General features: G+C 38.8%; 2 protein-coding genes and 1 long non-coding RNA gene across 3 annotated transcripts; 1 reads left to right on the forward strand and 2 right to left on the reverse strand.

The window, feature by feature from the left end:
• Positions 1-16,889: 16,889 nt before the first annotated feature.
• On the reverse strand, positions 16,890-17,516 carry LOC105951209 (uncharacterized). The gene has a single exon (XM_012974597.1). It carries the CDS (start codon positions 17,514-17,516, stop codon positions 16,890-16,892), a length of 627 nt encoding a protein of 208 aa, XP_012830051.1.
• Positions 17,517-18,477: 961 nt separating this feature from the next.
• LOC105951210 (serpin-ZXA-like) lies at positions 18,478-19,315 on the forward strand. Its single transcript, XM_088819031.1, has 2 exons — positions 18,478-18,510; positions 18,881-19,315. Exons 1-2 carry the CDS (start codon positions 18,478-18,480, stop codon positions 19,313-19,315), a joined length of 468 nt encoding a protein of 155 aa, XP_088675157.1.
• Positions 19,316-20,656: 1,341 nt separating this feature from the next.
• On the reverse strand, positions 20,657-22,189 carry LOC105948689 (uncharacterized). Its single transcript, XR_016031839.1, has 3 exons — positions 21,958-22,189; positions 21,375-21,513; positions 20,657-20,717 (listed from the first exon to the last, which is right to left on the reverse strand). It is a non-coding gene; the product is annotated as an uncharacterized LOC105948689 (long non-coding RNA).
• Between the last annotated feature and the right edge of the window lie 3,374 nt (positions 22,190-25,563).

Below are 25,563 nucleotides of genomic sequence, written 5' to 3' on the forward strand. Positions count from 1 at the left end.
GAAAAGCAACTCGGACGAAGTATTAAGAAACTGCGATCCGATCGTGGTGGAGAGTACTTGAGCATCGAGTTCATTGACTATCTAAAAGAGAATGGAATACAATCTCAATGGACTCCACCTGGAACTCCTCAACTTAATGGAGTCTCCGAACGTCGGAATCGAACTTTATTGGATATGGTTTGATCAATGATGGGGTTCACGAACTTACCGGCGTACTTGTGGGGTCATGCACTTCGTACTGCCGTGTATTTGCTGAATAGAGTTAACACCAAAGCAGTTAAATCCACACCTTATGAACTTTGGCATTCCCGGAAACACAACTACAAACATATTAGGATATGGGGTTGTCCCGCTTATGTGAAGCGATTGGTGGGAGATAAGTTGGATAGTAAATCCGACTTGTGCTATTTTGTGGGGTATCCCGAAGACTCGATGGGATACGAGTTCTATTATGTTAAGGAAGCAAAGACGTTTGTTTCGAGAAATGCCACCTTTTTGGAAAAGGAGTTTATGTCCGATAGAAAAGGCAGCATGATAGAACTTGAAGTAGTTCAAGAACCGCAAAGTGAAGTTCAAGCGCGAGAACAAGTAATCGAACCAATACATCAATCCACTAATATACCTCCTGAACCTACGATACGTAGATCCGAAAGAGATCGAAAAATGCCGGATAGGTTATTTCTCCTCGAGAATGATGAAGATCATGATGATCTTGGACAAGATCCAAGAACATACAATGAGGCCGTATCGGATGCGGACATGGGACATTGGCTAAGTGCCATGAAATCCGAGATGGACTCCATGTACTCCTACAAGGTGTGGACCTTGGTAGATCCACCTAAGGGAATTGTTCCTATAGGCTGCAAGTGGATCTATAAGAAGAAAATTGGAGTGGATGGAAAGGTATCGACCTATAAAGCTAGATTGGTAGCGAAAGGATACACTCAAAGGCAAGGTGTTGACTATGAGGAAACCTTTTCACCAGTCGCGATGCTGAAGTCCATTAGGATTTTGCTGGCCATAGCTGCGTGGTACAACTACGAGATATGGCAAATGGATGTGAAGACCGCCTTCCTTAATGGAGATATTGAGGAAGAAATTTACACGGCACATTCGGAAGGCTTCATATCTTCTGGAAGTGAGCAAAAGGTTTGCAAGCTCCAGCGATCCATTTATGGATTGAAACAAGCATCCCGTAGTTGGAACATTAGGTTCGACTCAACTATCAAAGAGTTTGATTTTGAGAAGAATCCGGAGGAACCTTGTATATACATGAAGGTTAGTGGGAGGGCAGTGATATTTTTAGTGCTTTACATTGATGACATTCTACTCATTGGGAATGACGTACGAATGTTGCAGCAAACGAAAGCATGGTTGTCCACACGTTTCTCAATGAAGGATTTCGGAGAAGCATCTTATGTATTAGGAATACGCATCTATAGAGATAGAGAAAGGAAGATGCTTGGCTTATCCCAAAGCCTGTACATAGACACCGTTATGAAACGGTTTAGCATGGAAGAATCGAAGAAAGGATTCTTGCCAATATCCCATGGGGTTCGTCTCTCGAAATCCATGTGTCCGCAAACACCTAGTGAAATCGAGGAGATGAAAATGACGCCTTATGCTTCTGCCATAGGAAGCATAATGTATGGCATGTTGTGTACGAGACCCGATATTGCGTATGCTGTGAGTGTCACAAGCAGATATCAGTCTAACCCCGGCCCGGCTCATTGAAAAGCTGTGAAAGATATGTTCAAGTACTTACGAAGGACTAAGGATATATTTTTGGTCTATGGGGGTGCCGAGTTGAAATTAGAGGGTTTTACCGACTCTAGTTTTCAATCGGATGTGAACGACTCAAAGTCGAATTCTGGATTTATATTCACGCTTAATGGTGGTGCCGTGTGTTGGAAGAGTTCCAAGCAAAACACGACGGCCGATTCCACTACCGAAGCGGAATACATTGCAGCGTCCGAAGCTGCAAAAGAATGGACTTGGATAAGGAAGTTCATCCAAGAGTTGGGTGTCGTTCCTAATGCTAGTGATCCAGTACCGTTGTACTGTGATAACACCGGGGCCGTGGCGCAAGCTAAAGAGCCGCGATCTCATCAAAAGTCGAAGCATATTCTGAGGAAGTATCACGTGATCCGAGAGATCATTGATAGAGGTGAAGTTAAAGTAGAACGAGTCGCCTCGGAAGAGAACGTTGCAGACCCCTTCACGAAGCCTTTACCGAGATCGGTCCAAGAGAAATATCGAAAGTCGATGGGATTGCGATTCATGGGTAGTTGGCTTAAGGTCAAGTGGGAGATTGCTAGAGTAGGTGACCAACAAGCCAACATGTGGCTGTGGCCTTTCGTATTTATTACTGTAATAAACCAACATTTATTCGTATTAATGATAAAACACCTTGGCATTATATATCTTTGTCCCTTTGTCACAAGCATAGATATAGTCCTTACAGTTATTACAAGTACTAGTAATTGATCGTTAGGATCGTGAGATATTTACTTAAGTATTATAACTGTTAAACGTGTTCCTAGTCGAAGGGTTACGCCACCAATGAAGATATCGGCCTTTCCCTTTAAGAGACTAGCACTTAGTGTATGTGTACTGCATCTCATCAGTAAACGATATTGTGATATCGGCATGCATAAGTGGGTGCTCGTAAGTTGACGAGTTCACTGAACTCCCTCACCGTAGAAATCTCTAAGTGGTTCCCAATAATCGAGTAGAGATATCTATGGTATAGTTGTACACCATTAGTCCTTATGACCTAGACATCACCGTGACTTCACTAGAGGACCAGCTGTATCGTGACCTGTCCCTGAGTTCCACCGAGGACCATCCCAAGGGCCAGTGTTCGTGCAGTCCAAAATCTAGTGGGTGGTCTGTACATTGTAGTCGGGGATTCGATCGCTAGAATAGTCTTGGATGTCCTGTGTATTCTGAAAGTTTGTAATCATTCTAAGTCTCTGGCCAGAGCTGACTAAGTGTTGATTAGAGAATTCGATTATCTAAGTCATGCACGTAATGATTACAACACTTAGAACGATCGCACCGTCATTGAACATATAAAGAGGTCTCGACGAACGAATGCCTCTAGTTCAATCGGGACATATGAATTGAAGGGACCGTACTGTACGTTAACTATATCTGAAGGTTCTTGCAGGCACTTCATTTGTATCTAGGGAATCATGACGCGTAGTTGCTAGACGCCAATCTTGATTCGTTGGGTGATTAAGGTGAAACGAGCTTCATCTTAATTGTAACTCTAAGGGACGAGTTTTGACCACAAAGGGTTGTGGGCCCACGACTAGCTTACACTTGAACCATCGAGGGTCACACTGCTCGTGCACATGAGATCTTTGAATAAACGGTCAGAGATAAAATGGTTAATCTTTGCGTGATTGGAAGTCAATATGATTGGGTCCAACATTCGTAATTTGGAATTATGAATGAGAATAAGAAAAGGAAAAGAATAGGCGAACGTATTAGTGAACTTTCTAAATCGGGAAGTTTCCAAATTTAGAAAGTGCCCTGAATTAGGGTTTCCACTTTTGGAAAGTTGGAAATTGAGAGTTGGCACTCGTAATGACGAGGACATTATAATGATTCCGAAAATGTAATCGTTACAATTTTCCGATCATTGAATTGAGAGAGACGAGCAAGTAAATGAACTAACGAACTTAAGCTGTTGGGCCCGGTCCAACTTAAGCCCGTTAGGATTTTATGCAAGACACTATAAATACTTGATTTATAGGTCTTACACAAATATACTTAGACACAACACAAAAACCCTAACCCTAGCCGCTCACACTCTCTCTCACTTGGCCCTCTCTCCTCGGCCACCGCACCGCCGTCACCGGAAAGTTGCCGGAATCGGCCATCCGTTGGCCGATCCCTTTCGGTACTCTTTTCCCTCTTTCTTTTCTTCCGTTATTTGTAACTATTACGTGTCTAGTGCCACGTGTTTAGTAGATCGAAGTATACGAGGTGAAATCCGGGAGGAGGAAGATTGAAGATCGAAGAATCGAGGAGCAACACACGAGCCGAAGCCGCACGCAACCCCACGCACCGGCCGAAGGACCGCGCGTGAGTTTCACGCGCCGCCATGGCCGTCACGCCGGTGCTGCTGCTCCACCGCTGCTGCCCCGGATTGTACGGATTGGTTTCCGTAGCAATCTCGTCTTGCTTAGTGCGCCTACCTCACGCTTCAAGAGGTAAACTCACAATTCATTGTTCTTGATTCGTATACGTTTAAATTAAATATGTATGTTCGTTCTTGTATGATTTTATGTGAATACATGAAATTGATTTATATGTTACGAGCATGTTATTTGATTTAAATGCGAGCATGCTAATTGATTTAAATTCGGTTAAATAATTGAGCATGTATGTCGTTTTTAATTTCGCTGGAAACGCAAAGGTACGCAATTAATTGTTATAATTATCCGGCATGTGTTTATGTGTTTTAAAGTTGTTTAAATCGCATAAAATTTTGTTTTCCGCTGCGTACACGTGCCCATAACCCAACAGCGATAGCATAGCACCGCCGCCGCTGGTTCTGTTGGGGATGATGGTGGCGTGGTGGTTGTGTTAAGGGTGAAGAAGGCCTCGCTAAGGTGTCGCATAGCACCGATTGCTTAATTTTGTATAATTCGTTGAAGGGGATTTTGGGTGAAAACGTGGAAGAAGATAATGGGTATATATTTTTGGTGGAGAATTGAGAGAATTGAGTTTTATTTTGCTTATGGTGAGGTACAAAAGTGAGTGTGAAAGCTCTGTTTTGTGATAACAGAGAAGACCAAATATCTATGCAAATTATTTTACTAGATAATTTTTTTTTTCTTTCTTATTCATTTACATTTAATAATATATTTTTTTTGGTATTTTGATTGTTTAAAAAAAAGAGTTTATATATATATATATATATATATATATATATATATATATATATATATATATATATATATATATATATATATATATATATGGCGAATGGCAAAAAAGCCCATCACATGGGACTAAATGTATTTTGGTCCACAAAAAAAACAGTCTCTCAATTAAACACATCCCCATGTCTTTAGTCTAAAATACCCTCCATAATATAATTCTTATCAATTTCACCCATTATGCTCTAACTTCCTTAATATTACACATTGACCCCGGATTTAAACAAATATATCACATTAACCCCCAAATTTTTTTTTTCAGAAAATAAATTTTTTTCTGAATTTTTTTTTCCGGCCAGATTCCGCCGTTGACGTTTTTTTTTTTTTTTAAAACTTTTGTTTTGCTGAAATGTTTTTCCGGCCGGTCAACCACCGTTGACCGCCGGTCTCCGGCGTTGACTTTTTTTTTCTTTTTTAACTTTTTTTTCTTAGAAGAAAAATATTTTAATTAAGATTACTATCTTGACTACTAAATTACTGTCTCAGACAGTAATATTACTGTTTGAGACAGTAATATTATGAATATTATTTTCCTGAACAGTAATATTATTAATATTATTGTCTAAGACAGTTAAATTACTGTTGGAGACAGTAATATTAATTAAAATAATTTTATTTAAGAAAAAAAAAAGTCAATTAACAGTTAAATTACTGTCTCCGACAGTTAAATAACTGTTGGAGACAGTAATTTAGCAACGAATACAGTAATATCAATTAAAAATCTTTTTTTTTAAGAATAAAAAAGTCAATTAAAAGTTAAATTATTGTCTCCGACAGTTAAATGACTGCTGCAGACAGTAATTTAGCAACGAATACAATAATATTAATTAAAATATTTTTCAAAAAAATCAATTAACAGTTAAATTATTGTCTCTGACAGTTAAATAACTGCTGGAGACAGTAATTTAGTAGGAAAGACAATAATATTAATTAAAATATTTTTGAAGAAAAAAAAAAAGTCAATTTACAGTTAAATTACTGTCTCCGACAGTTAAATAACTGCCGGAGACAGTAATTTAGCAGCCAAGACAATAATATTAATTAAAATATATTTTTTTAGATAAAACAAAATTATAAAAAAAAAAAGGTGAACGCCGGAGACCGCGGTCAACGGCAATTAACCGGCCGGAAAAAAAATTTCGGGGGAAAAAAAGTTTTCCAAAAAAAAAAAAAAAAGTCAACGCCGGAGACCGACGGTCAACGGCGACGACCGGCGGTCTCCGGTGGTGGCAGGTCAAAATTGAAATTATGGTTAAAATTGGTTAATTGATGAAATTGGGCTAAATTGGGGGTGTAAATCATGAAAGTAGAGTTGAATTGGGTTTCAATGAATTGGAGGTAATTTTGGTATATATAAAGGGATTTTCCTTATTTGCAAATAAGTTTGAATGTGTTGGATTTATTGGAAAGACAAAAAAGTTGGATGTCCCTCTTTCAATTAAGTGCCCTTATCAGGAGTCTATTTGTCATTTACCTATATATATATATATATATATATATATATATATATATATATATATATATATATATATATATATATATATATATATATATATATATATAATTGAACAGTTAATAAGAACAACGAAATAATTTATAAAGTTAAATAATAAATATTTGAGTTTTTATGATTTATTTATACTTAATATACATGTTTTAATCCTTTAATGTATCAAGGGGTAAAATTGTCCGAAAAAAGTGAAACAATTAAAATACAGCTATAAAAGAGAAAGTCAACGTGCCACAACATCATTCACTAATAGATTCAAACGGAGGGACCATTTTGTCGCGTTTGGTAGTCGAGGGGATATTTGGTAAAACCACCATAGTCCAGGGGTGCATATTGTACTTTCCCCGATTTAATTTGAAGATATTGTATTGCAAATCAAATAAAAAATAAGGTAAAAGAAGATGTGCTTACTATGCTTGTACATAAAGATACAACACAATAGTGCAGACATATTGGAAGGACAAATGGGTAAATGCACTCGCATACTAACGGTGTTAATTTTCTATCAGTTGACAGAAATATGGTAGGGACCATTTTGTAACATTTTGTAGTTCAACGGGGTGTTGTGACAAGCCCCATAATGTGCAAACTATACTTTCCTCTATTTTTTATGACCAAATGCACTTCAGCACCCATAAATTTCTCATTTTCGCACTCCCTCTCTGAGAATTCAAAAAATGGATATTTCCCCTTCGAAATATTATTTTAATTGAACTTCGACCCCTAAGCCAATTTTTGTCAGGGTGGTCTAACGGAGATGGTGGACTCGACTATTGATGGGAACGAGCGAGGCACGGAAGATGCGGCAGTTACCGTTACTGATATGTTTGGTGGTTGTTGTTGGGAGAAGAAGAAGAAGAGATTGGATGTTGTCGCTGACCATCTTTTCCTATTTGTTATAAAAGAAGATGTGAGTGGTGTGCTGTTTTTCGTTAGCCAACTAATCCTCTTGGCGGTTAATATGAGTTTGAAACTTGAAACCTGAAGGAGAAGCTTGAGCCGTGTTAACTTAACAACCCTATAATACTTGGGAAAAATTAGCAAGAACCCCATCATCTAGAAAAATGAGTTAAGGAAACATCTCTTCCCAAAAATAATTAGAGAAAACTCTCTTAGCTAATATCTCATCCAAATGCTATTTTAATAATTCCCATACCACCCTTATTAATATTAAATCTCATTTTTACGTTTCAAAACGCTAACCCATTTCATTTGTCGTTCCTCTCTTCTCCTTTTCTCATCTTCTCTCTTCTCTTCTTGACTGAAATTCGGAGGAAAAGCAAGACGTCGACCGACGGTGGTAGTGGTGGAAGAGTGTTTGCCGCCGCCTCCCGCTGCCGCGTGAAGGGTGGTGACGGATCCGTAGTTGAAGGCGGTGGTTTCCACCGACGACGTTGAAGCTGATGACTGGCACTCATCGTCGAGGGCGCAGTGGGTTGACGGCTACGAGGATGAGGCATGAGAAAATCATTGTTGCAATTGATGTTGATGAATGTATTTGTTTGTTTGTTTGTTTTTTTTTTTTTTTTTTATTTTTTTTTTAGTGTTGGTTTTGTCGTGTGTTCAGAAATTGTTTATGGAGTGACCAGCAATGGTTGACAAATTGTTTATAATAAATTCCCCGCTATGGTTTACGTTTAGTGGTTTTAGAAAAAAAAAAAAAAAAAAAAAACACGTGACAGCAGAAGACCTACCCGGTGTTTTTCACCGGGTGTAGGGTCCAAGGAACCCCTCTATCATATATATTTGGGTTAACTACATTTTGCCACCTCTAATTTGCTTGTTTTTCCACTTAACCCCTAAACTAAAAACTTTCATACGGGCACACCCAAAACTACTTTTTTGACGTACATAACCGCACGCACATGCTTATTGTAAGCTCTTTTTGGTCTTTTCAACTCAAATAATTTGTGGGCCCTTTTTTTTCTCTTCTTCTCCTTCTCTCTCGCACACTCACATAGATACAGATATTCCCACGTCATCATCTTCTTCTTCTCTTTTTTTTTTGTGCTTTTCTCAAGAATCAATCTTTTTCAAAGAAACCCCGCTTTTGGGGCTTTGTGAATGCGGCCACGGAAAATTTGTCTGGATGATGTGAAATAACGACTCAATTTGATGGATTGGTGGATGAAGAAAGATGCTGTTTTGGAATTTTGTTTGTATTTTTGGAAATGGGTAAAAATAGTGCTTGTTGGTAAAAAGATTTGGGATTTTGGAGATGGGCGAAGTGCAGAAATTTCTTATTTTTGTGATTTTTTCCAAATGGCAAAGAAGATGCTTGTCGATGGAAAGGTGGACGAACCCAGCAAGAGTGAAGAGGAGACTCATTATGATTTTGATTTGTTTGTAATGGGAAGGTGGACAAACCCAGAGAAATTAATTGAAAATAAGTCTGGCTTTTCATTGAATTAATTGAGGGGGAGAAACTCCCATGGAAGAAGAAGACCTAAAGCTTTATTTTAGTTCATTTCGAACTTTGACAAGTTTCAAATTAAGTTCAATCGAGTCCTTGGAACTTTCAATTTCACCCCATATTATATTTTTAGGTGAAAAGACAAAAAACCCCATGTATTTTGTCATGTGCTCTGCGCGTGCGCCGGAATTTGTAAAGATTCGCTAGAATATTCCATTTGGGTGGTTAAGCGAGTCAAAATAACGGGTTTGGGTGTGCCTGTGCTAATGTTTTTAGTAAATGTGGCAAAATGGAAATACGGGTAAAGCTCAGGTGGCAAAATGCTATTAACCCTATATATTTCATGCATTTTTTGTTTGAATTTCATGCATTTTTTCTTGATCGTCTTGATTACAAGAACAATATCTCATGGATTTTTATCTTTTCCTGCTCTAGCTATTTGCTTCGTCTCTTGAATGGGTTTTGTAGTTCTTTTCAATATTTTCTTTTGATTTTGAGTTTTCTGCATTTTTACATATACACAAAATTGAGGGGTTGATGATGCTAAAGTTAGATCACCTTAGAGTGTTGAAGTAGGATGAGCTGGAGGAGCAGAGTGGATCACTGGCTCACGAGCTTGATGACCTTGAGATACCTGCGATCATAGAACACGTGAACTAGGTCGAGGGTTGATCCAGCGGAAACCCCTCCGACGCTCAAGTCAGACGTGCTGATAGTAGAAATAGTCCAGAGAATACATTTAATAGTATTGCTCAGATAATAGGACGTACCTTAAGGAATGAGTTCAAACCTTTATTTATAGCTTAGTTGAGATTGTCGGGCCCAAACCTTACTTGAAGGTGATTTGGCCTCGGTGATAATGGTCTTCGATATTGGGCTCGTGGACCAGTATGTAATGAAATTGTAGGCCCATTGGGTTGGCCCAATTAGGCATATCATTAAGCCCCCCACTCTCGAGTCGATGTGGGGGCCATGTTGAAATGGGTGATGTTGGCACCAGATTTCTGTTTGTGAAGATTGAAGAAATCCGCCATACGTGGAAACTAAAGATTGACAAAGATTTGTTTTCCATGTTTATTTTGGAATTAATTAGAGTCCTATTCTTTTAATATTTTTATTAGGACTTAGATTTACTTTCATGTATTATATTCTAGTTAGGTATCTTTTCTACTTATCTAGAATAGAAGTAGAAATCGACTATGATTCTATTACCTAGTTAATCGATTTCTTAGGGCCCAAGTTAGGTTTAGGATGGAGATTTCGTGCCTATATAAGGCCCTCAACCTCATATGAGTCCCATTGAGCTTTAATAAGAAAAATCTCAGCATAAAGGCTTTGAAGGGTGCAGCCCGTGCTGCAGCCCTATCTGCACGACAGGTGTGGCAACAGAACAGGTTTCTTCTACCAGGCCATAAAGAAGATCGGCGTTTCGGGAGAAGTGCTTAAAAGATCTCGGGAGAGGTCGATCCGCCGTTTGAAGTAAGTTCAACATTGGAGGAAGTCCAAGAGTGCGGAGGAGGAATTGTTTTGATTATCAACAAGTTCGAGTCGTGTGCAAGAACGGCATAGTACATAAAGAAGAAGTCTTTTGTATTTTTATTAAGTCCTATTAATGTAGACTTAAATCTGAACTAGTGTTGCAAGTCCTCGTGGATGTAGGGTACGTTTGTATCCGAACCACATTAAATTGTTGTGTCATTTATTTTTCTAGCTTTTAGTAGATTTATTACTGTGACAACACAAATCTACAGATTAGTAGATATTCATAGGCATTTAAAATCAACAGGTGACATATCGTGTCGAGAGTAAAAATTGTAGTAGTCGATGGTGTGCGAAAACGCGTTGGAGCGTGTGTCGGAGGGGCGTGAAGGTGCGTTGGCGCGTAACGCGACCAAGTTGTCGCGATGTAAGTGACTTGAGTCGTCGGTGTTGTCCCACGACATTGTGGTAGCGCATATCAAGTTATCTCCTCGTGGGAGTTGTCTCGTCCTGGGGTAATAGAGTTGATCGAGTTATCTCCTCGTGGGAGTTGTCTCTTGATGATGTTGTAGCACGGAGCTAGTATTCTCCTCGTGAGAGTTGTTATTTATCGACATTGTCAATGTTTTGATGCGTTGCTTGTATGTGTTTACATATAGCCTTCGACTTGAGGAGGGAATCAGGCTCTCAAGATTTTTATATGGGGATCGTGCCCTTTGTTAGACCTCGTGGGTCGTAAGTATGTTTGGACCGTGGCCACGTTTTAATGAAGGACCCATCGAAAACAAGTAGATAAATTTGAGTAATCAAGCTGGCCAGGCTATATAGATTCCCATAATATTTCTAAGTGTTTCTAGGTTTGTAATCTTGCTATCTTGAGCTTGCGATTATATAGTGAATTTCGGGCGAGTTATCTCCTCATGGGAGTTGTCTCGCAACGAAGTTGTAGAAGCATTGGATGACGCGCGACTGAGGAGCGTCCGTATTGAGGTCGCTCTAAGCGAGTTGTCTCCTCGTGGTAGTTGTTTCGCGGCGAGTCTTATTATCGAGCGAGGTGACTGCACGTGGGAGTTGCCTTGCAACGGATTTGTAGTGCCGAGCGAGTTGGCTCCTCATGGGAGTTGCCTCGCTGCGGGTTGTGGTACCAAGCGAGTCGGCTCCTCGTGGGAGTTGTCTCGCTGCGGGTTGTGGTACCGAGCGAGTTGGTTCCTTGTGGGAGTTGCCTCGTAACGGGTTGTAGGACGGAGCGAGTGGTCTGCTCGTGTGAGTTATCTCGCTGTGGTTTTGTAGACCCGAGGGAGTTGGCTCCTCGTTGGAGTTGCCTCTCAACGGGTTATAGGACGGAGCGAGTGGTCTCCTCGTGGGAGTTATCTCATTGTGGTTTCGTAGACCCGAGGGAGTTGGCTGCTCGTGGGAGTTGTCCCGCCAGCCCCCCACTCTCGAGTCGATGTGGGAGCCCAAGTCGAAAAGGGTACCGGATCGTGTCGAGAGTAGATCGGTGCTATAGTGTACCGTTAGTCGTTGGCTTGGTGTGAAGAAATAATAATTTTTATTTATCCGTTTGAGAGTGTACACGATTTCGTGGGGCGCGTTGGAGAGCTCGCGCAATTTGGTGGAGCGCGTTGAAATTCTCGCGCGATTTGGTGAAGCGCGTCAAAATCTACGCGGAATTTGGTGGAGAGCAGTAAAAGTTACACGCGATATGAGGTGAGCGCGCCCTCCGAGGCGGCCTTGGGAAGGTGCGCGCGTGCATGGGAAGGCGTGTGCGCGTGCATGGGGAAGGCACGCGTGCAGGGCTGCTGAAAATGTCCCAGGCGCGTGCTCACACACACTTCTCAATATATTAATTTTTTTTTCTTCTTCTCCTGACGCGCGCGTGCTGTGCACGCGCGCCCTTTTTTTTGTTTTTGTTTTTTTTGTTTTTTTCTTCTTCTAACGCGCGCGCGCCCCGAGGAGAAGGTTGCGCGCGGCTTGGGTGATGGCGCGGCTCGGCTTGGCTTACTTTTCGAATTTTTTTTCTTCTTCTTCTTCTTCTTCCTTCTTTCTTTCTTCTTCTAATTCTTCTTCTTTTACTCTCTTTTTTCTTCTTCTTGTTCCTGGGTCTCGCGCGCGCGATTTGACCCCCTTTTTTTTTTTTTTGTGTGGTTGACGCGCGCGCGTGCTGTGCACGCGCACCTCTTCTTTTCTTTATTCTTCATCTTCTTTTTTTTTCTTCTTCTTTCTTCTTCTTCTTTCTTCTCCTTGTTTTTTTTTTTATTTTGACGTGGTTGATGTTCACCCCTTTGGGGATGTTCTATTTTTTGAGTAGGGAGATTATACTCGTTTCTTGAGATGGGATGTGTACCCACTTGGGGTTGAAAGGTAAGGGTGATGCCAACCTTGGGATGGGATAGCCCCCCACTCTAGGATGAGGCGCTCGAGACCTATGGTCTAGGGTGGATGCGCACAGTTGTGCCATTGCTTCAGTGGCAACACGAGTTGAAACTTTCGCGGTCGTACGCTGAAGGTCCTTATCGGTTATCTGAACTGTTAGAGGAGCAAGTAGAAGTTGATCTTGTTGAATGTTCGGTGATCATACGCTGAAGGTCCTCTTCGGTTATCCGAACCGTTCGAGGGGGGCGGAAGTAGGCCCCCAGAGAGTCGATGACCCATGGCGAACGAAATGTTTTAGGGGCACTGTAAACCCCTAGGGAGTCGATAACCCTTGGCGAACGAAATATTTTGGGGGCAGATGTAAGCCCCCAGGGAGTCGATAACCCTTGGCGAACGAAATATTTTGGGGGCTCTATAAACCCCCAGGGAGTCGATAACCCTTGGCGAACGAAATATTTTGGGGGCAGATGTTGTTGGAAAATGGAGAGCACACTCACTCAACACTCACACACACACACACAAGAAGTGGAGGAGAATAGGAGAATTATATTAAACTTGAAAACTTGACTTGTTACAAATGGCTAGAGCTCATGTGGTATTTATAGGATTTTCCCAACATGAATCTAGTCTAGTACATGTATCACCATTTAATTTAATTCTTCCCCTCTAACTAGTACATGAACTTTAATTAAAACCAAATACATGAATAAGCTAATACATGAATTAACCTTCTAGGATATTCCTTAATACACTTAATCTAGTTTATTATTTCAACACTCCCCCTTAAACTAGATTCATCACACCAAGAGACATTCGCAATCTTTGAAACACGTCGCTCTTCAACGGTTTGGTGAATATGTCGGCAACTTGATCTTGAGACTTCACAAACTCAAGTACCACTTCTTTCTTAGAAACACTTTCTCGAATGAAGTGATATTTTGTATGAATATGTTTGCTCCTTTCGTGAAACACCGGATTCTTCGACAATGCAAGTGCTGATTTGTTGTCAACAAAAATCTCCGTCGGGTCTTCTTGTGGTTCATGAAATTCTTCCATCAAACTCCTAAGCCAAATCGCATGGCAAACACAAGAAGTTGCTGCTACAAATTCCGCTTCACAAGTAGAAAGAGTAACAATGGGTTGCTTTTTTGAACTCCAAGTAAAACATGAATTTCCCATAAAGAATACAAACCCGGTAGTACTTTTGCGATCATCAATGTCACCGGCCCAATCACTATCACAATAACCAACAAGTTCAAAATTTTGAGAATGAGGATATAAAATCCCATAATCAAGTGTACCTTTGATGTACCAAAGTAATCTCTTTGCCACCTTCAAATGAGAAGTAGTAGGAACTTCCATAAAACGACTAACTAACCCAACGGCAAATAGAATATCCGGTCGTGTACAAGTCAAATACCTTAAACTCCCAATTAGAATTTTGAAGTTTGTAGGATTGACTTTCTCACCATTTGCTTGTCTTGATAGCTTGACTCCACATTCCACCGGAGTGCTAACCGGCTTGCAATTCTCTATATCAAACTTTTTGAGAATTTCCTTGGCGTATCTTTCTTGAGAAATAAAGATACCGTCACTTCCTTGTTTCACCTCAATGCCAAGGTAGTAGGACATTAAGCCAATATCTGTCATCTCGAACTCTTTAGCCATAGCCATCTTGAATTCCTCGAACATCTTTGGATTATTTCCTGTAAAAATCAAGTCATCCACGTACAAACAAACAAGCAAAATGTCACCACTTTTAGATTTCTTCACATAAAGTGCATGTTCGTGTGGACATTTTTAAAAATTATTTGCTTGAAATTATTGATCGATTCGACTATTCCATGCACGAGGTGCTTGCTTTAAGCCATAAAGAGCTTTCTTCAATTTCAAGACCTTGTCTTCTTCCCCTTTAACCTCATAACCCAAAGGTTGATCAATGTAGACTTCCTCTTCCAAAATACCATTCATGAAAGCGGACTTCACGTCCATTTGATGGATTTGCCATTGATTTTGGGCTGCCAAAGAAATCATTAAGCGAATAGTTTCCAAACGAGCAACGGGAGCAAAAACCTTACCATAGTCAACGCCGGCCTTTTGTTTGTAGCCTTTTGCCACCAATCTTGCTTTATATCTCTCCACCTCGCCTTTGGAGTTTCTTTTTATTTTGTACACCCATTTGACTCCAATGGTGCTTTTCCCGTTTGGTAATTTTGCCAACTCCCATGTTTCATTTTTCTTGATTGCCTTGATTTCTTCATCCATGGCCTCTCTCCATTTCTTATCACATGCGGCTTCTTCATAACCTAGAGGTTCACAATCACCAAAGAAACAAAATTGGTTTAAATTACCAAAATCTTGTGTTACCTCTTCGGTTGCATCATACAAGTCTCTTAGACTTCTAGTTCTCCGAGGTCCTTCGCTAGAACTTGCCTCTCCAATTGCCGGACTTTGTGGTGGAGGTGTTGGAGGTGGACTAGTAGGATGTAAATCACCATCATTTTGATCAAATAATGGATAAAAATTGTACTCCTCTTTTGAATTATCCCATTCCCAATTGCTTTGTTCATCAAACTCCACATCTCGACTGAGAATAATTTTTCCATTGCTTGGATTGTACAATTTATACCCTTTTGAATTTTGATCATAGCCGATAAACACGTACCTTTCACTTTTGTCATCCAACTTAGTCCTCTTTTGATCCGGTACATGTGCATAGGCTATACTGCCGAAAACTCGCAAGTGTGAAACACTTGGCTTGAATCCATTCCATGCTTCTTGAGGTGTTTTTCTATGAACACTTTTAGTATGACACCGATTGGATAAGTAGACAACACATGCCACTGCTTCCGCCGATAGTTCATTCGGCATATTTTTACTTTTCAACATGCTCCTTGCCATAATGAGAATTGTTCGGTTCTTTCGTTCAACCACGCCATTTTGCTGTGGTGATCTTGGAACCGTCATAGGACGATGTATGCCTTTTACTCCACATAAATCCATGAATTCATTTGAAGTGAATTCTCCTCTTCTATCGGTTCGAAGCGCTTTGATTTGGTAGCCACTTTGTTTTTCCACCAAGCTCTTAAACATCTTGAAAGTTTAAAATACCTCGGATTTTTCTTTCAAGAAATACACCCAAGTCTTTCGAGAAAATTCATCAATGAATAATAAGAAATAATTATTATTCCCAACTGATGATGGCTTGATAGGTCCGCAAACGTCTGAGTGAACCAACTCCAATGGATATTGAGCTCTTGTCAAGGACTCCTTTGGAAAGCTTTTTCGAGGTTGCTTTCCAAAGAAACATCCTTCACAAAGATGATTTGGAAGATCAATAATTGGCAAGCCGTTCACCATACGTTTCATGCTCATCAATCTTAGGCCTTCAAAATTTAAGTGTCCAAGCCTCATGTGCCATAGCCACGACGGATTTTGAACGCAAGCTTTCAAGCATCTTGGAACATCATTTTGAATGTTTAATAAAAACATTATATTCTTCATCATCGGCACCTTTGTGAGCAACTTTCCATTTTCATCTTTAATGGAAAAGCACCTATCTTTGAGTTGAATATCATATTTTTTCTCCAAAAGTTGTCCCAAGCTCAAGATGTTGTTCTTCATTTCCGGAACATAAAAGACACTGGAAATAAATTGATGGCTTCCATCCTTCAAACGAATCAAAATCGTACCTTTTCCTTTGATTTGCACTTTTGACGAGTCTCCAAAAGTGATATTGCCTCCAATAGAATCATCAAGCTCAAAGAAAAAATCTTTATTTCCACAAATATGGTTACTTGCACCGGAATCAAGATACCACTGATTGATATCTTCGTCCACGTCTCTTTTGCACGTGATAAGTAAGGTGGGATCTACTTCTTCATTGTCGTTCTCCGCAAAGTTATTTTTCTCCTCCAAATTATTTCGACACTCCCATGCAAAGTGGCCCAAGTTATGACAAGAATAGCATTCAATTTTAGACTTGTCATATCTTCTTTGGTTTGGCCTCGAGACTCCTCCTCTATCTCGTCCACGGCCACGCTCCCTTCCTTGATATGATGTTTGTCCTATCTCTTCTTTATGTGTGGATTGGTAGCCGCCTCTTCCTCTTCCACGACCTCGTCCACGTCCTCGGCCTCTATGGAACGTAGTACGCCTTTCATCTTTTTTCTTTGAAAGAGAGCTTTGCTTGAAAAGCATGCTCCACCAATTCTTGTCTTGGCTTCACTCTTTCTTCATGGGCTTGCAGCGATCCGGCAAGCTCGTCAACAGTCATGGTGTCCAAATCCTTGGACTCTTCGATGGCCACGACCACGTAATTGAACTTTGGAGTTAAGGATCGTAGAATCTTTCCAACGACCCGTTCATCCGTGATGTCATCTCCATACCTCTTCATTTCATTAACATTGGCCAAAACTCTTGACATGTAATCCGAGATTGATTCGGATTCCTTCATTTTCAGCGACTTGAACTCTCCTCTTAGTGTTTGGAGACGAACTCTCTTTACTTTATCAACTCCTTTAAAAGAAGTTTGAAGAATATCCCATGCTTGCTTGGAGGTAGTTGTGCTAGCAACCTTCTCGAACATCACCTCATCTAGGCCTTGATGAATGACTCTAAGGGCCTTTTGATCCTTCTTTACAGAGGCAGCATCTTCACCCTCAACTCCGTTCTCAACAGGTTCCCAAGCATCATAAGCTCCAAGGAACGCCTTCATTCGGATGCACCAAGTTCCATAATTTTCTTTTGTGAGTTTTGGAACTTGAAATGGAATTCCGTTCGACATTATATTCTTCAAACTTACGTCTCTCCAAACACAAGTTGGCTCTTGATACCACTTTGTTGGAAAATGGAGAGCACACTCACTCAACACACACACACACAAGAAGTGGAGGATAATAGGAGAATTCTATTAAACTTGAAAACTTGACTTGTTACAAATGGCTAGAGTTCATGTGGTATTTATAGGATTTTCCCAACATGAATCTAGTCTAGTACATGTATCACCATTTAATTTAATTCTTCCCCTCTAACTAGTACATGAACTTTAATTAAAACCAAATACATGAATAAGCTAATACATGAATTAACCTTCTAGAATATTCCTTAATACACTTAATTTAGTTTATTATTTCAACAGATGTAAACCCCCAGGGAGTCGATAACCCATCCTAGTGTTGAAGGGCCTCCTCGGTTGTCTGAACCGATCGAGGGGCGGGAAGAAGTGAATCCTGTTGAGGATCTAGTGGGACATCTGAGGAAGGCCTCGTAGTGGATCCCGAGCATGGGGAGGAGGATTTGACAAGCCAGAGCCTCCACGAGGTGGGAGGTTGTTAGCAGTGTCACACTCCCCTGAGCAGATGTCTCAAGGCCATCATGTGCGCTACGTGATTGTGTTTGCCTTCCCACAGACGGCGCGAAAATAATGATGCTAAAGTTAGATCACCTTAGAGTGTTGAAGTAGGATGAGCTGGAAGAGCAGAGTGGATCACTGGCTCACGAGCTTGATGACCTTGAGATGCCTGCGATCATAGAACACGTGAACTAGGCCGGGGGTTGATCCGGCGGAAACCCCTCCGACGCTCAAGTCAGACGTGCTGATAGTAGAAATAGTCCAGAGAATACATTTAATAGTATTGCTCAGATAATAGGACGTACCTTAAGGAATGAGTTCAAACCTTTATTTATAGCTTAGTTGAGATTTTCGGGCCCAAACCTTACTTGAAGGTTATTTGGCCACAGTGATAATGGTCTTCGGTATTGGGCTCGTGGTCCAGTATGTAAGGAAATTGTAGGCCCATTGGGTAGGCCCAATTAGGCATATCAGGGGTAAAAATGTCCGAAAAAGTGAAACTTTGAACAAATCATATAAATGAGAATCCCAATATCCCACATCATCATCCACTAATAGATTGTAAATTGTAACAGAATGACAACTTTGTCACATTTTGTAGTGCAAGGGTATTTTGTACGACCACATAGTTTAGGGGTGTAAATCTATTACAGCTGGGATATGTAAAAATCAACTGTGGATTTGTAAAGGGCCTTTCATTGACAAAATTGATAACCGTAAGTATAGCTTTTCAAATGTTTACGTGTGTTGCAGTTTTATTTTAATTATTGTATTTCTTATCTTGATGATTTTTTAAGGCTGCTGAGGTAATAGAAGAAGTGAATAAATGGGTTGAGAACAAAACAAATGGGCTCATCGAAGAAATACTGCCACCTGATTCAGTTGATGCTAGCACTAGGCTTATCCTCGCTAATGCAGTGTATTTTAAAGGAATGTGGGAGGAACAATTTGATTCGTCGGTAACTAAAGACGATGAGTTTTTTCTCTTAAACGGAAGCTCAATTAAAGTACCTTTCATGACAAGTTGGGAGAGGCAATATATCCGTTATTTTGAGGGTTTTAAGGTTTTAAGGCCGTATAAACAAGGTGAAGATAAACGCAAATTCTCAATGTATATATTTCTTCCGGATGCAAAAGATGGACTACCATCCTTGATAGAAAAAGCCGGCTCTGAATCTGGATTTATCGAGAAACACCTCCCTCTCTGGGACGTCGAAGTTGGTCATTTCTGAATTCCAAAATTTAAGATAGAATTCGAATTTCGAGCGGGAGAAGTTCTGAGGGAGCTCGGAATGGTGCTTCCTTTTTCTTGTGGTGATCTCACTGAAATGGTGTTCTCAACTATAACTACCCCGACGGAGAAATTGTTCGTCTCGGAAATTTTCCACAAGGCGTTCGTTGAAGTGAACGAGGAAGGCACGGAGGCTGCAACGGTTTCTGTTGGTGTATTTCAACTTCAATGTTTGAGAATTGAGACGAAATTTGATTTTGTGGTTGATCATCCTTTCATGTTTGTTATAAGAGAAGATATGAGTGGGATGGTTCTCTTCATTGGGCAGCTACTTGAACCCTCCACTAGTTAACTAACGGCGCATGTTAATTTTGTGACATGTTTTGGTTTTGTGGTTGGAATTGATAAAAATATTGAGTGATTAATATATTTTCGTGGATATGATTGTGTAATATAATATGTGTGTCATGTGTACATTTTTTTTTTGGGGCCATTTGATATACACCCCTAGAATGGAAAATATGTAGGGATAAGTCCATCCCTAAAATTCTTTCTTTGAGATACACCCCTAGAGAGGCAAAAGTACTATTATGCCCTTATTTGTAAATTTTAACCAACTGCATTCAGCTTTTCCAACTGCATTCAACATTATAGCTAACTGCACTCCCCACTTTTAGACCTGCATTTATCATTTTTTCAGATTTTTTAATAAAAAATTATAAATTTTTATTTTATTATTATTTTTTTATACGTACCCTCTTTTTGTATTTTTTTAATTTCTTTAAATTTTTTTTATTTTTTTAATTTTTTAATTATTTTTTATTCTTTATTTTTTATTTTTTAAAATTTTTTTTTTAATTTTTTATTTTTTTTTTTAATTTTTTTTAATTTTTTTTAATTTTTAATTTTTAATTTTTTTAATTTTTTCTTAATTTTTAATTTACTGTACTGAAATTGAGTACACATGACTATAGGATACCACAGTCATGTATAGTTATATGTAGCCATGTACTATTTTTTACCCCAAAGTTATGGTCGATCGTTGATTATATATATAAAAAATCATCTATACCAATAAAAGAATTCAAAATTTGATTCTTGATATTATAAATAATTAAATGCCTAACAAAAAAGTGCAAAAAATACACAATCATCAAGATCACTATACATCAGAAAAACCACATAGCTTGTAGATAAATATATATAACTACATGGAACTATACATGACTACAGTTATCTATACGACTAAATTTGACTCAAATCGCACTTGTCAGCACGAGAACCTCTTGTTTTGAACAACGAACACAATCCACTCCGCAAAAACTTACTACATAGTAGTTTAAGTAGTTCAAACACCAAGACCTGTGAAAATACTTACTACATAGTAGTTCAAACACCAAGACCTGTGAAAAAGAAAAAGAGTCAAACAAACAACGAATTTTGCTTCAAATTTAAATGTGCACACACGCACTATCACCTACTGGTATACATAGATACTCCCCACATAACTCATACATGACTACATATGACTACATGACTGCATAGTTTATATATTACTACATGTGACTACAACATATATTACTGTATGTTACTACACGTGACTATGTATTACTATATGTGACTACACCATATATTACCATATGTTACTACACATGACTATATATGACTACATGTATATGACCACATGTGACTATATACATGTATGTGACTTTATTTGTCCCTTCAAGTACCTGACTTTGTTCTCCAGGCGATACGAGACAGCTTATATTATCAAAATCAAATTACAAACAGAGTATGCTAGTCATTATTCTTCGTATAACCAAAGGTCAAAGATCAAAGCAAGTTGAAGTGGAACACCATAGATAAAATAATAGTTGAAACACACGTAAAGTAGTCACCTATTTCATTCTCGATAAATAAAATATCAATATCATATTACCAACAAAATATTCTCATCACGAATCTACATATACTCCCAAGTATAAAATGAAGTAAACAAATCATTTGAGGACCAATAAACAGTGATTCAATATATTAAGAAGCACATTAAAATTCATTACCTTTTCTATGCCTTCAATGGATGCACAGTCAGTTTTGTCGCACCACCACCAGGAACAAGTTTCGAGTTTTTTTTATTATATTTCTTGCCACAACAATCGCGTTTTATGTACAAGTCGACTCCTAAAATTAAACTCACAGCTTCACACAAAAAAAAAAAACGAAAAAAAATTAAAACCAAAACTCAAAAAATAACTGCAAAATTCGATGATGGTTGTACAAAAAATACTTTGGTGAACTCAAAAAATACCTACAAAATTCGAATTACATTACATGAAAAATACAAAAAAACAATGCAAAACACTTTATTGATAAATTTACTTTGGTGAACTATAGTCACATGTAGTTATGTCTTCTTATTACTACATATGAGGATATATGACTAAATGTAGTCAACTATAGTCACATGTAGTTGTGTTCATTCTTGTTACTACATGTGACTATATATGACTACGTATACATGACCACATGTGACTATATATGTATATATATATAATTCATCTACACCACCAAAAAAGTTCACAAGTGAATCTATATAAAATGGTGAATAGAACAATGCGGTTGCAAATGAAAATTATTACTTACCGTGCCTGCAGTTTAAGGTAATCAATTATGCTTCGTTCTGCTTTCCTCTACTTTTCTCGATTGTCTCTGCCAAATACTGCTCAAGGCATACGTTATATATTATTAAAAAGAAAAACAAGAAAATAGCAGACAATTTTAAATGTATAAAAAAGAAGCCAAGTGTTCAAAGAATTAACCAAAAGATTAAAACTAATGTCCATAAAAGTATTCTGAATAGAAAGTTGTGAATGGAAGAGTACAAAGCATATTGCGCTACGAAATATAAAAAACAGATTGAAGTACCTGTTTTACCAAATAGTTTGAAGTATAACAAGAAGATCCAAATTCATATTGTTCTTCACCATTAAAATATTCAGAAATCGATTAAAATAATTAAGTTAATTAATCAATTAAACAGAGGATACACTAACCTGCCTCAGCACAACGCCACCATGGCGAGAGGGCTCCGAACTCAGAGTGTTGCATGGGAGCTTGAGTTCGTTCTTCGCCTGTGTATGCAGGAGGTGGCTTCGTCGCATAGTTTTCAGCATGTTGTTCGTCAGAAGAATACAGTGGCTGATCGTCTTGCCAACTGGGCGTATACTCACAAATCAACACAACAATATTTTTCCGGGTCTTCATTACCTTTTGAGGTCAAGGCAGCTTATTTGGGAGACAAGTTGGGTGTACATACCTTCCGTCCAGGATGAAGATGCACTACTGTAAGGCTTGGACTTTTTGGAGTTCCTATTTCTGGATTTTGCATAATTGCCACCATCCTAGGACTTTGATGCAATTATTAGATCTGATGCCAAGAGGTAACTGTTTTGGAGCACCTTTTCAGTGTATTTACACTTTCACCCCAATCTGGGGGCCTTTTAGCAATTCTAGGAATGTATTCTTTTTTGTAGTGTAGTCTTTTCTTTTTTCTTTTTAGCCCTTTTTTTCGGGCATTTTTGTAATAGATAGTATAGGCCTTTCCCCGTCCCGTTTTTATTCCTTTCCATTTATAGGGGTACTCTTTTCCTTGTGTAGGCCCACAAGGTTTTTAACGAGGCCCCCTTGTACTTTCAAAAGTATTTAATGGAATAAAAATATTTTGGCCAAAAAAAAAAAAAAAAAAAAAAAAAAATCTCAATAATGTGGGCGGTGGGGCCCACCTGCTTACCCTTCTCCTTCACTTTATCACCTTTCTTCTTCTTCGTCTCCTTTTCCGATTTGCCGCCGCTCGACACCTTAACCGTGTAACTCCGTTCGATCGGACGGTGGCAATCGCCGCCCTTGCCCTTTCCCTTGATCTGAGCCGTAAATTTGTAACTCTTCTCCAACACGTCACTCCCATCCTCGCCGCTCTTAATCCCCGCCATCCATTTGTACTTCCGGTCTTCATCCGGCTCCTCAATCTCCGCCGTCCACGTGTATTTCCGCTCGCCATTCTGCTTCTTGTTCCTCGCCTTCTCCTCTTTCAGTGGGCGTTCGAAACCGATCTCCAATTCGGACACGCGATCGGAGATCGCCTGCAGGTACAGCTCGCTGGGTCTGACCCGGCGGGTCGAGGTCCGGAATGGGGTTTTCTCGAACCGGATCAGATCGGCGACTGCGTCGAATTCGTCGAGAGGAAAGTGTGGGGGGTGGGAATATTCTAGAAGGTCGAAAGCGTGGTGAAACTCGTCATCAACAATGCGGGGTGGGGACGGTTGGTAGAAGTTGTTGGGGGGAAAGAAAAAAAAGCTAGGGTTTAGGGTTTTAAATTGTTATTAAAAGGGTAAAACAGGTATTTCGATTTATCTAGGGGGTCTATCAAATTAAGATTAGAATTTGGGTTTTTGACTAGGAAAGAAAAATCCATAGGACCTATCCCTATATGTTTTCAAAATTAGGGGGTTATCCCACATTTCCCTTTTTTTTTTTGAGTGATTGAGTAATAACTGGATGGAGAATCCTCTATCTTGTATGGATGATGTAAGAAGTTTCACTGTGAAAATGTCGAAAACACCCTTCTCATTCTGTTGGTTTTAGTTTTTAAATACTGTTCATTTGCCCAATTTTGGTTGGAATAATTTCTTTTGGACAAACTCCATGTAATTATATTCTACTACAATAGGATAATATTTAATTCTAAGCACAAAGTAATTATATTCTGCATAAAGTAACTTTTTAACTTTGTTTTCTGCATTTATTAAAGTAAAATTTCAGATTGTTAGGGGTTTTTCATGAAAAAGTGGATTTTGAACTTCTAGTTTGGTTGCATGTGTAAATCATGAAACTTTGGGGTCAAAACTGCAATTTCCGAAAAATATCTAATTTATTAAGTTTGAATCTGTTTTTCCAGCAAGTATTAAATAGGAAAAGGTTTGCTTTACAAAGGTTTTCAAAGTAATTAAGGTTATATTAGAGGTTTTGATTTTTAAAAGAAAAAGGAATTTTCTAGTTTTTAATTTCAAGAAAATTCGAAACTTTGTGAAAATTTAAAATAATTTCAGAAACTGAAATTTGGGTCAGTTAGGAATTCTAGGATTTAATTTGGGAATTTTTGGAATTAGTTTGCTATTATTTCGAAATTAGGACATTTTGCATGTCATTTATTATGTTTGTGCCTTTACTTTCATGTGTTTAATTAAATAACTATGAATGATGAGATTTGAGATTTAATACCTCAAATGGCTGCATGGATGTGTTTATTACTGCTGGAATTTATTTGAATGAATTATTACCTAGAAGTGGTAATTAATTCATTAAATGAAAGGTAAAAAAGGGGTGCTTGCTTTACAAGCATGGTTTAATATTAAATGGTGATGTTTAATGTGTTGGCTGCATGTGTGTGTGCCGAATGTGTGTGAGTATGTGTGTGTTGAATGTGCATGTGGTGTGTGCCGTGTGTGGTTGTGTGTTTATATGTGAGAATTTGGGGAATTTTGCCCAAAGGTATAAATATGTGGTAAATTGTGATATTTATGTGATTTTGTGGCACTTGATTGATATTTGTGATGTTATGTGTGGGTCATAAGCATGATTTTGAAAAGTTGCATTTAATGGTTTTTAAATTGAAAGATTAATGGAATACCGGGTATAAACAACTCGGATATAGAGGGTCGGTATCCAACTTGGACGATGTGTTGTGGTTTGATTCCACTTAGTGAAAACGGGCTCGTAACAGGTTTATTATCCACGTACAGAAATTAATCTTTCACGGATCCGGTAAAACGAAAAATGTGTTTTTCACGATTTTCATAAAAAGGGCATTTTAGTCATTTTGCATGAGTACGTGATTATGTGCGAACGACGTGTTTCCGTGAATTATGTGATTGTACCGATTGGTTTGTGTTGTTGGAATGTGGGTAAAAATGGGTATATAATATTATATATTATGTATAACGTATTTCAAACTTCGATATTTCATCGGATTTCTTACTGAGCTATAGCTCATATAGATGCCTTTTAATTGCAGGTAGTAGTGCTAGTAACCCTCAACCGGGATGGATCGAGTAGCGGATCGAGGTCTTGCCCGGGTGTTTGTTGGAAGTTGTACGAGGACCTATGAACGATGCTAAAGTCTTTTGGTTATTTTCTTTTGGTGATGTAATATTAAACCTAACTATTTCTTTTCGTACCTTTTAAACTCGTAAT

This window comes from Erythranthe guttata, chromosome 6, assembly GCF_056151865.1.
Source record: "Erythranthe guttata isolate IM_541 chromosome 6, IM_541, whole genome shotgun sequence".
NCBI classification, from domain to species: domain Eukaryota; kingdom Viridiplantae; phylum Streptophyta; class Magnoliopsida; order Lamiales; family Phrymaceae; genus Erythranthe; species Erythranthe guttata.